Source organism: Erythranthe guttata, chromosome 8 (assembly GCF_056151865.1).
Source record: "Erythranthe guttata isolate IM_541 chromosome 8, IM_541, whole genome shotgun sequence".
Classification (NCBI taxonomy): Eukaryota; Viridiplantae; Streptophyta; class Magnoliopsida; order Lamiales; family Phrymaceae; genus Erythranthe; species Erythranthe guttata.
Window position 1 is genome coordinate 6122693 of NC_142540.1, and position 11964 is coordinate 6134656.

General features: G+C 34.5%; 2 protein-coding genes across 2 annotated transcripts; both read left to right on the top strand.

Moving 5' to 3' along the window:
* The first annotated feature begins 1106 nt into the window (after positions 1 to 1106).
* On the top strand, positions 1107 to 5708 carry HDA14 (histone deacetylase 14). The gene is made up of 9 exons (XM_012998262.2): positions 1107 to 1211; positions 1331 to 1524; positions 1716 to 1790; positions 2311 to 2412; positions 3105 to 3176; positions 3560 to 3616; positions 3767 to 4018; positions 4329 to 4510; positions 5260 to 5708. The coding sequence occupies exons 1-9, from the start codon at positions 1172 to 1174 to the stop codon at positions 5558 to 5560; spliced, it is 1275 nt and encodes a 424-aa protein (XP_012853716.2). The 5' UTR covers positions 1107 to 1171; the 3' UTR covers positions 5561 to 5708.
* Positions 5709 to 9512: 3804 nt separating this feature from the next.
* Positions 9513 to 10311, top strand: LOC148768385 (uncharacterized). Its single transcript, XM_088821181.1, has 2 exons — positions 9513 to 9878; positions 9976 to 10311. Exons 1-2 carry the CDS (start codon positions 9513 to 9515, stop codon positions 10309 to 10311), a joined length of 702 nt encoding a protein of 233 aa, XP_088677307.1.
* Positions 10312 to 11964: the final 1653 nt, after the last annotated feature.

Consider the following 11964-nt stretch of genomic DNA (forward strand, 5'->3'; position numbering starts at 1 on the left):
TGTGATTTCTCTTTTAATAATTGGTTTAATTTGTAAAAATCGTAAGAATTAAATCGTAGATCATATGATTTAATCATTTTTTACATTTACATTTTATTAAAATATAAGAATCGAATCGTAAATCGTAAATGAATTAAGCTCAAGTCCTTTCAATTTTTTTTATATTATATTTGTTAATAATTTATTAAAATTATTTAATATAATGAATATGATAATTAGTAATCTATTTAACATTATTTGTTATAATCATTTACACTTTTTGTTTTTGCTATATATATTCCTTGTTATAATAATCATAACTATAAATATATAAATATAAATAATACTGTAAAATGACTATAATAATTGTATAACGAATGTTTTATAAATTATTAATTGTCATGTTGACTATTACTAATATCAAAAAATGTCGACTAATAACAAATGCTTATATATTTAATTTTGAAAAATATAAAAAATTACAATTTAATTTAAAAGAAATATTGAATTTTGATTTGTTTTTGGAATTTGAAATTTAGAAAAATTTCTCAATTATTATTTTCACCTATAAATACCCATAATCCAATCTTCACAACCTTCGTTTTATTTAGTTTATGTGTCTCAAGATCTTAATCGTTTCATTTTTCTAAAATTATTTAGTGTTTAAATTCAATTTTTTATTTGCTTTTTTTTTTTTTTTTTTTTTTTGAATTTGAAGCTAATTTCAAGTTTTTTCAAGTTTCAATTTAATTTCTTTTTTTCTTTCTTGTAATTATTTGGATTTTTGTTTTTGAAAAAACGGTTTTGACCTGAACCCGGCCCGAACCCAGATGGACCCGGGTAAACCCGCCCCAGACCCGCATCCCCACGGATCAGTTTTGGGTCTCCTAAAAGTCGGATCCGCTGTCTAATTCTAATCTCAGAAATTCCAATTTCCAAGATTTACCTAAATCTTTTGGAAGGAATCTAAAATAGTTTATGACTCAAAAAAAAAAATACAAAATTATTATTTGAAAATGCGGATTTTGTGATCTGATTTTCACCTCAAATGTAACTAACTAACTAACTAGTTTATCTGGGTTTAAAATACTGGATTCGGGTTATAGCCCGGCCCGAAACTCAACATATAAATACGTTTCCGGGTTCTCAAATTCAAAAAATTATCTTCATCGCGTGTGGTACTCACTACTCAATGGAGCTCCGCATCTTCTTCGCCTCCCAATCTCGTGCCGGTACAATTTTCTTCCTCCGCATACAATCAAATTATCGATTATAATAATTTTGCATACTTGTAACTAATTTAGGTATTAGGTTTTCAATTCCGATTTACATTTTCTCGTGTTGATTTTAGGAGATGTGTTGTATAAGCATAATCAGATAACCACACCGAAGAAACAATTTTTCATGTATGGCTTTCGTAAGAAGAAAATTGGTACCGTATGCTGTTCGAACAATCCAGACAACAATGGATTTTCACTGTCGGAATCTGAATTACTCAGTAGCAAAGTGGTATATTCAGTTGCACCTGCCATGGGCCATAACAAGGTCTGGAAAACTGTTTATTCTAATTAGTTTTCTTTTTATTTATTTTTTTTCTATTAAATTTCATTTATATCTACATTTTTTTTTCTCTCACTAAATGCTGAATATAGAATATCTATAATGTTCGTAGTTGTAGCAGTAGCGCTTGTATTATTTTGTCGATTGATTGTTTTTCTGTGTTTGAATACCGTTAGGAGTCCCACCCGGAATGTAATGCCAGAGTTCCCGCCATTACGGGTGCGCTTGAAAAGATGAGGTTGACTTCAGAGGTACAAGAAACTCATAATACTATTATTTTGATATCGACAATTACCGATTTAATTCGACTTGAAACATATTCGGCTCAAGGTGTCTTACGAACGGAGTTAAAAACATTTTAAAAAATAAAGCTATAATTGAAAGTTGTATGCAAATTTTCGGATAAGTGAAGTAATATATGACGAGACAGTTAAAAATAAAGATATAACTGAAAGTTGTAAATGATGATTATATTTCGTAGAGCAAGCCTTCTAGCGTGCTCTTCGTTTCGAATTTTCTGGATTGATTCCAATTGAATTGTTTAAAAGTGTTGCACTTCCACTCGAAACTATGGATAAAAAAACGATTTCTTCATGGCCCTTTCCACATAGGCTTAGCTACAATTGTCACCTATCTACTTCACAGTCTTTCAATATAGGTTTAATTTACACCGACGCTGATTTTTCCTTTTGATATTTTTTGTGATTGGTAATTTCCTCTTCGAGAAATGATATTAAACCCACTTGTCCATTATTCTATCTCGTGATTCAGTTCCGGAGCTTGGAGGTTGTCGAACTTCAAAAATTCAGATCTGCTAAAATTGATGATATAGCTAGTGTTCATGAAAGAGTCTACGTATCAGGACTTGAGAAGGTATTATGGTTACATTCATGCTTACTTAGTTCGGAACTTCTGAGCATGTAAGTAGTATTTCGACTGAAATAATTTACAATAATATGCTTTATTTTTGTAAATATATTTTGAACTATTGTTTACTCCTTTAATGCAATTTTTTTTCCGGGGATTCTTCATTTTGAAATGCTGGTTAAGATTAATCGCGCTCTAGTCTTAGTTATTTTCTTGGGTAACTTTGTGATACATTTTTCCTATTTTTATTTATGATTGACACAATGATAAATATTAAAAGGAATACTTTCTTTAGGCTTCATCTTCTCAATCCAACTCTCGTGAACGTGAAGAAGCAGAAAACAAATACAATATTGGATACCTCATCACTGATTTATGAATATTTGCCAAAACTTGTGATGGAATAAGTGATTTTAGGCAGTAGTAAGTTAAAACCAATTGAGAATCAGATTTTGTTTTAGTTATGCAATGTGATGCTGAGAGTAGAATAAGTTAAAGACGAGTGGTTGGTAAAGAAGTTGCGAAACATTTTATAGCCATTCATTTTTGTAAAGAATAATTGTGTACATGTATGTGTTCATCCGTATTTAAACTTTTACGTAGTTGTATATTTCTACATATTTGTGAATATATAAATATATTACTATTTTATGTCTTTATTATGTCAACTTTCATCTTCAACTTTTTGTGCTGAATAGGCCATGGACCAGGCTTCGGAACAGGGACTTATTTTCCTTGATGGTTCTGGACCAACTTATGCTACTTCGACGGTGAGAAACACGTTTCTACTCTCATTTTAATTTTTATTTTTGTCATTTGTTACCTTAAGCTGATGCTCATAACTAATATCGTAAGTCAAGAATCCTAGCGTGACTAGAAGACAGAATTTTTGCAGTATGATATGCAATCGAAATAAACCAACATCAGTCCATATATATATATATATATATATATATATATATATATATATATATATATATATATATATATATATATAATATCTAATTTATTCTTTGCTTGTTATTTAAACAGTTTTCGACGTGCAACTTAGAATATTGTATGATGTGTATTACCGGTAGACTAGCAGTGCATTCAGTGTCGTCTTTCTTAATTAACAATTGATTGTTTTTTTTCTTTTTTTTTTCTTTTGCAGACATTCAAAGAGTCTTTATTGGCAGCTGGGGCCGGAATTTCGTTGGTGGACACAGTGGTGATTTCTCGTTCTAACACGTTAGTCACTTAATGACGAATCTTTCTAGGCAACGCACTTTTTGGTCTGAATTAGTTGTTGTATTTTTTTCTTACCATCCGAAATTCCATTTTGGAAATTTCTGATTATTTATTCTAACGAACAATGCAGGTTGCAGCATCGAAAGTGAGGAAAGATCCTCCAGTTGGTTTTGCTTTGATACGGCCGCCAGGTCATCATGCTGTGCCAGCTGGACCAATGGGGTTCTGTGTGTTCGGAAATGTGGCTATTGCTGCTCGCTATGCTCAACGTGCACATGGGTTGAAGCGCGTGTTTATCATTGATTTCGACGTGCACCATGGGAATGGAACCAATGATGCCTTCTATGATGACCCCGATATCTTTTTCCTTTCTACTCACCAGGTAATATAATCACTCTGTTCGCTAAATCTTATTTTATTTTGTCGATATAAAATATGTTATTCGAAACTTTATAATTTTTACTATACTTGTGACTTTATGCCCATATATTGACTTTACAACCTTCTGCGATGACCAAAAGTGATTATATTATTTCTGCTAGCAAGCATGTCGATATGTGTTGGATGTGTATATGAACGCTTTATCTCAACTGTATCTATATTTGAAGAATGCTTGATTCCTTGTGCATATTACATATCCTCTATAGCCTGCAGTCATGAATTATTTGCACTTGCATTTATACTTGATGTAGGATGGGAGCTATCCAGGTACTGGTAAAATAAATCAAATAGGCAGTGGAAATGGTGAAGGATCGACGCTGAATCTGCCATTACCGGGAGGATCGGGTGATAGAGCTATGCGAAGTGTCTTTGATGAAGTTATTGTACCAAGTGCTCAGAGATTCAAGCCTGATATAATTCTCGTTTCTGCCGGGTACGTGCTGTTGCAATTAATACTAAATTTATATTCTTATCGTGTCTTAATTAAAAATAGAACATGGGACGTGTAAATGTTAAAACTATATATATATATATATATATATATATATATATATATATATATATATATATATATATATATATATATATATATATATATATATATATATATATATATATATATCTATATATATATAAGTTGAAGTTTCTCATATATCTTCCTTGAGAATAGACGAAATTTCTGAATTTCGCAGACTCTGATCCGAATATTTCCGATATTGGAACAGTATTTTTCATTCGAATACATATTAGATTCCAAATTCCAATCCGAATTTAGTTTCCGAAAATTCTGATTCTTTTTTTTCTTTCAAAAGTTGCTCTTCAAATATCCATATTATCATGTAATTTATATATTACTGATGACTAAAAAAAGGGAAATTCTGAATTGGAACAAGTTTTTGACTCCCGGAAAAAAATGGATTCTGATCCGAATATCTACGATTTTGGAGCAAGTTTATATAATTTCCATTTTTTCTTATTTTTTATCAAAACAGAATTGGAACAAGTTTTTCACTTCCGAAAAAAAAAGGAATTTTTCCGAAATTGCTAATTCCGATCCGACAAGTCCGATTTATAATTTCTGCCCCTACTTGAGAGAGTGAGATAGTTCTTTTTTTTTTTTTTCTGGCGTTACTTTTCACTCTTCTTGATTGCCCTTTCTGACATACATTCAAACGAATTCAGATACGACGCTCATGTGTTGGATCCACTAGCGAATCTGCAATTCACGACAGGAACGTACTACATGCTGGCTTCGAACATTCAACAACTAGCAAGAGAATTATGCGGCGGTCGGTGCGTATTTTTCTTGGAAGGAGGTTACAACCTCACTTCTCTCTCAAATTCCGTAGCAGACTCGTTTCGTGCGTTTCTCGGGGAACCTAGCATGGCCGCAGAGTTCGATAACCCTGCCTTCTTGTATGAAGAACCATCCAACAAGGTAAAAGAAGCCATTCTCAAAGTCAAGCATATTCACTCTCTCTAAACTATTTGCTACCTAGCTTTGTGCCTGATATTTGATGGGACTCGCTAAGTGCCAATTATTTGATAAATAATGTAAAGTTAAAATTATTTATCCATTGATCAACATATAGCAATAAAATGAAAAAAAAAAAAAAAAATTTATGACAAAACCTATACTCTGTTATAATAACTTGCAAATTATACAAGAGACGTACGTTGCACTAGACTAATCATGTGTGACAAACTCGATCTAGTATCCGTTGATAAGGGAATTCGAACTGCTGAGCCATCCCTTGCGGGACATAAAACTCATTCTCTGAATAGCCGTATGGTTGCTCGCCGCTCGGTTTTTTGGATATAAAGAAAAAATATTTCCATTGTAGATAAGATAATGAAGAATTACAAGGTCCAAAGTACCTTATTTAAGTGCTATTGGGACATTAATTTATCTTACCAACTAACAAAAGACCTAATATCATTTTTCAGTTAGCTTTAGTTAATTTATTAGCAAGATATAGCTTAGTACCACGAATGCAACGATGTATTCTACTCAAAAGGTTCACAATTTCAAGGAATGAGTTATGCATGCTCGTGGTAGGAGTGTTCGGTAAACCAAAATATTGGTATGCCAAAATAGCATATTCGAAAATTTTAATAAAAATAACTGAAAGTTTTAAGTATAATTCAAATCACAATTATTTGATTAAATATATATAAGATAATCGAAATGATACGGTCCTAATTGCCCAAATTAAAAGCCCGACACAAAGTCCAAAGGCGGTCCAGGCTCAAGATCACCTCATCCACTAAAATTGCTAAAAATTACCAAATAGCACTATATATAGTGCATGTATGTAAGCAGTGGATGTGACTACATTGCCAAAGAAGCCCACCAACCAACAATGAGTTCACTTAGGGCAGTTAAGAGGAACCACGAAGCGACCCAGGTCGCAGAGAGAGGATGCAGATCGTCTTCAATAGGGAAAATGAGCTTGCGTCAAGTCACGTCACCTTTTTGTGGCTTGATAAGATAAGGGTAGGGGCGACTCCACCCCCTTGGGAGTGTGGACTCAAGTACACGAAATAATTGTCTACATTTCGTGTACAAATGAACGAAAACAGCAATAAGGGAGTTTATCCTTTACTTCGTGCATAAAAACACGAAATATGATATAATATTTCTTAGTGTGTTGCACGAAATTATTGAAAGACAAAATATGATCATAGTTTTGTGAAGGAAACCACGAAAACTGAATGCAGGATTTCTTTGATATATCTTACACGAAATGCATAAAAATCGACGATTATCCGACAAAAACGTAATTTTTTACCTTATTATCTGGATCGATGTTGGCCATGTTAATAATTGCTGTGTTCTAACTGATTGTAGAGAGAAAAAATAACGATCAACAAAATTTAATTTACTTGGAAGTTGAGAGAATTTGGAAAAAGTTAAAAGATTACTTTGCAAATGAATTATTTTGCCCTGTAACTTAAAAAAAAAAAAGAAAAAAAAGAGGTGTTAGTCATGTTAGGCCTCGTTTGGTTCGTTTGATTAACCAATATTGATAATATAAACCTTCAAGTACCGACGTTTGGTTCACTTGATCCGTGCCCGGGATTGATCCACAGCCCGGGTCAGTATCCCTGATTTTCGGGATATCCTGTCCGGCCAGGGGAGCTGGTTTTATATAATCCCATTTTTCACCCAACCCAACTAACATTGTCGAAAGACATCTTTGTCCTCCACAAGAATGCAATATTACCATACAGTCAGGTATAAAAACCATATTTTGCCCAATTCATTTGGAAAAACCCTAATCGCTCCTCCATCGTTTCTCACTCTCTGTTCCTACGCCCGACTACTGCAAATTAGCAACATAAGTTCACCTTGTAATGTTGTTCAACTTCTTGTAAAGAGTTTCATGTGTTTGTCCTTACAATTTTGCTTATATTGTTTGGTCGTTTGCAGACAGTGACCAACGTTGAAGAAATCTGTGCTCTCGGACCGTGGCCTACTTTCAACCCCTCGTGGTCTTAATTGGGTTGTTTTCTTGTCAGCCGGAGGTGAGTTATTTCATGTCTGTGTATGGGTATCTAATTATGCATTTGTTATGCAAAAAAATTGATGGGTATTTGGCATACAGTTCAGTATTTTGTTATATTAATTCAGGTTTGCTTGTGCAGCCCTAGATAATTCTGAGTTCTGTATTATTGTTAATAAACCTAACATTATTGTTTATACTTTTGTAACTATTTGTTTTGTGGAGTTACAGTTTGATTTATTTTTAGTAAATGGCGACCAAGATCGAACAAGATGTTGTTGTTGCAGCTGTTTACGAAGTAGTTGAGCAGCTAAAAATTCTCATGCTAATGTTTACACAATTCGTATTCCTACTTAAGCATCGTCGTCGTAGGACCGATAACACTCGTGCTATGTCTTATAGTTTGAAAAGCAAGATCCCAGATCAAATTAGGAAATTATCTTACATTGTTGCATTCAACGACACAATATGCCGTCAAAATTTTAGGATGAACACGGACACATTTGCTCGTTTGTGTTATCTTGTGGAAAATTTGGGGGGGTTAAAGGCAACTAGAAATGTTTCCGTCGTCGAACAGGTTGCTATGTTTTTGCATATCTTATCCCATCACGAGAAGAATGTTATAGTTCAAACCACTTACAAAAGGTCAGAGTGGACAATTAGCAAATATTTTTCTAATGTTCTAAATGCCGTACTTAAATTACACAATGTTATGCTTGTTCATCCTGTTCCAGTCGATGGTCATTGTGAAAATCACCGTTGGAATTACTTTAAGGTACAATTGTGTAACATACCTTTGTTTTTTTTTATTCCCACATTTATTTAATTACTCAATATTCTGTTGACATCGTAGCTGGGCTGAAATTCATGTTTTCATTTTATTCATCACGATCAATAGGATTGTTTAGGTGCATTAGACGGTACCTACATTCAAGTCCGTGTTCCATTAACCGAGAAACCAAGATATAGAAATAGAAAGGGTGACGTATCGGTGAACGTACTTGCTGTTTGTGATGTAAACATGAATTTTGTATATTTGTTGACTGGTTGGGAAGGGTCCGCCGCCGATAGTAGAATCCTAAGAGATGCCGTGACCCGACCAAATGGCCTACGTGTTCCTACTGGTACACATTTTACAACGAATAAAATTCTACGAGCCTTGATATGATCCTAACGAAAAAAATCAGATAAAATAACTCCATCCATCTACCTTTTACAGGTAAATACTATTTGGTCGATAATGGCTACACTAATGGCGATGGTTTTCTAGCTCCTTATCGACATACTAGATACCATCTTCAATAATTTGGTGTCGGTAGAAACACGGTCCAGAATTATAAAGAATACTTCAATTTGAAACATGCTAAGGCACGTAATTCAATTGAGAGAGCTTTTGGGATATTGAAGTCGAGGTGGGGTATTCTTAGGAGTCCGTCGTATTATCCAATTAAGACCCAAAATCGGATAATCATGGCATGTTGTCTTTTACATAATTTTATTCGGACAACTAACGATTTTGACCCTGAAGAAAACGAAGTTCTCGAAGAAATTATTAATTCTGATTCTGATAGTGAGGAGGACAACGAGGAAAATTACATTGAAAATGTTGAACCTTAACTTCTCAACAATGGACTACATGGCGTGACACTCTAGCGACGGATATGTGGAATGCTAGAGTAAATTAGATAAATGTCAGAATTCATCTTGCAATATAGGGTTATGTGTTATTATTCCTCCCAATACTTCAAATTTTATTGTGTATTTTTATTACCTTGAGCACAAATTAAATGGTTTTATATTCATCATGTGTGTGTCAATGATTATTGCGTAATTAAACTATGTATTTGAGTACGTATTATGATGTAATAACACTATTAACTTATTTAGTAATATTTTTGGGTAAACTCCGTGTATTATATAGGCCTGAAAATGTCAGCCTCACTTTCACAAAAAACAAGCGGAAAAGCAGCGACTCGTTCAAGCATAACGAGGCGAAGCTGGTCTGTTGTTGAGGAGCAAACACTAGTCGCTTCATTGAAAGACATAGTATCACAAGGCTGGAAGTGTGACAATGGGTTCAAGACCGGGTATTTGGGCGTTTTGGAAAAAAATATGCACCAAAATGATCCAGGTACTAATCTAAAAGCCGATCCACATATTTTGTCGAAGATACACGTGTGGAAAAAACAGTATGGGTCGTTGTCAACTGTGCTAACTCGATCGGGTTTTGGTTGGAATGATACGGCAAATACGATCGATGTCATTGACGATCAAGTGTGGGATGAATACGTGAAGGTAAAAACGTAGTTTATTAATGGTAATTCAGGTCACTACCCTTTTTGATAACCTCGTATTAGCAATTAACATCTTCTTACTGCTCTATGAATTATAGTACGATGCAAATGCTCGAACCATGCGGTACAAGTCATGGCCACTTTTTAAGGATTGGACGATAATATTTGGAAAGGACCGAGCTACTGGGGAGAATGCGGAGACACTACTTGACGCTGTTAACGATTTAGAAAAACATTCCAAGGGTGTGAGCGATGCCTTTGCTTGCGCCGATTACATCCCATCTGGTAACAGAGCTAGAAATGATGACTATTGTGAGTACACATCTTCAATGAATGGTGATGGAACATCAAGCTCACATTTAAAGAAGTCAAAGAAAAGGACACAGAAACGGGCAAGGCTTGCTGAAGACATTGAACTCGTATTGTGGAAATGATGGCCGACATGACGAAATCATTCTCCGACACTAAGACCTGCCTAGGAGAATTAGCCCAACGAATAGGGTTCGAACATGACGCGTCTAATAATTGTAAGAAAATTTTAGATGCCCTATCACCTCTGTTATTAACTGTCGAGGACAAGATTAATGTTGCAAAAGTCGTGTGTAATAGCCCGATGGAGTTGGACATTTTTTTTGGACTTGCTGAAAACGAGAGAGCCGTGATGGTTCAGATGATTCTCGAAGGACGGTACTAGACGTACTTGCTTAAACAACTCGTTTTTTTAACGGAAAAATTCTGATTAATTACCTTTTTGCGGCATTATGTATTTCTACTACGAACTTATATTTTGGACCTATTTGTTAGTGTTGTTTGTTTTGAACATTTGCAGTGGTATGTATTAAAAAATTTCCTCTCAGCTTTTATGGTGTTCAATTTTATATAACCCTTCAAGCCTTACACACTGTCAATGCGTTGAGCATGAATACCTACACACTATCTCATGCATAATATATGAAATGATAGTCATTATTCAATTTTTGAAAATTACACATGCTTGGTGCAACAATCAAATAAATTTTAAATATATAACACGAATGAGGCATATGTATTGGTTAGTAATATGATGAAAAGACAAACATTAAAACGTAAATTAATAACAAACATCGAAATACACAGCATTATAATATCCAAAGCAAAGATGAACACATCAACATCCAAATACAAAACACATGAAATATAAAGTACAACATACATTTGCCGCAATATCCAAAATTGCACCCCACAAAATCAATGAATGCCCACATACTAGTTATCGTAAATTAAACAAATACAAATTATATTAGGCCCCTGGACCCTTACCGCCTTACTTCGAACCGAAGGGCAGTTTGAACCCGCTGAACTTATACCAAAACTACCGGATGAATTTTTATATTTCGGCATCATAATTTGTTTGGGTTTAAGTGGGCTCGGGGCATTGTTGCGATGACGCAACCTGGAATTTGCAGTGCTACACTCCGTATTCAAAGAGCCCTCAGAGTCGGACATGTTTGTTAGATAGTCCCAAACATTCACATTAACAGTGCTACAATCTGACGAGATGTTAACCACGTCGGTTTGAGGCAGTGAGACTCCCTCGATCTTAGCAGGTTGCTTCGGGGGTTTCTTACATGGATTATCTTCATCATCGTCTTCCGATGACACAATGATAATTTCAGGGCTACAAGGAATATGAGATGTGGTGGGTGGTGCAAAGATGGTTTGCATTTCGTCCCATCTATTTTCCCCATAAGTACCATACACATACGAGATAGGGTGGGCCTATACAATCCGGATGACATGTTAATAATAGATGTCGACAAGTGAAAAATAAAATTTTCTCAACGTATTGCGTAATATGTACTAAGAATATTCGACATACCTTAAGAATGTCTGCCCATATCAAATCTGAGGCGTGTACAGTGTTGGTACTTTCATTGTATGTCACACCAGGTAGTGTTAACATCCAACGAAAGGTGTTGTACCGTTTTTCAAGTTCCACCATCTTTGTTGAACAATATTTCATGGAGAAACACGTACCATATTTTTTGTTGATCACCATCCGAGCCATCCTGATTGAATTTTTTTTTGTTTTGCCAAGAACAAAACTG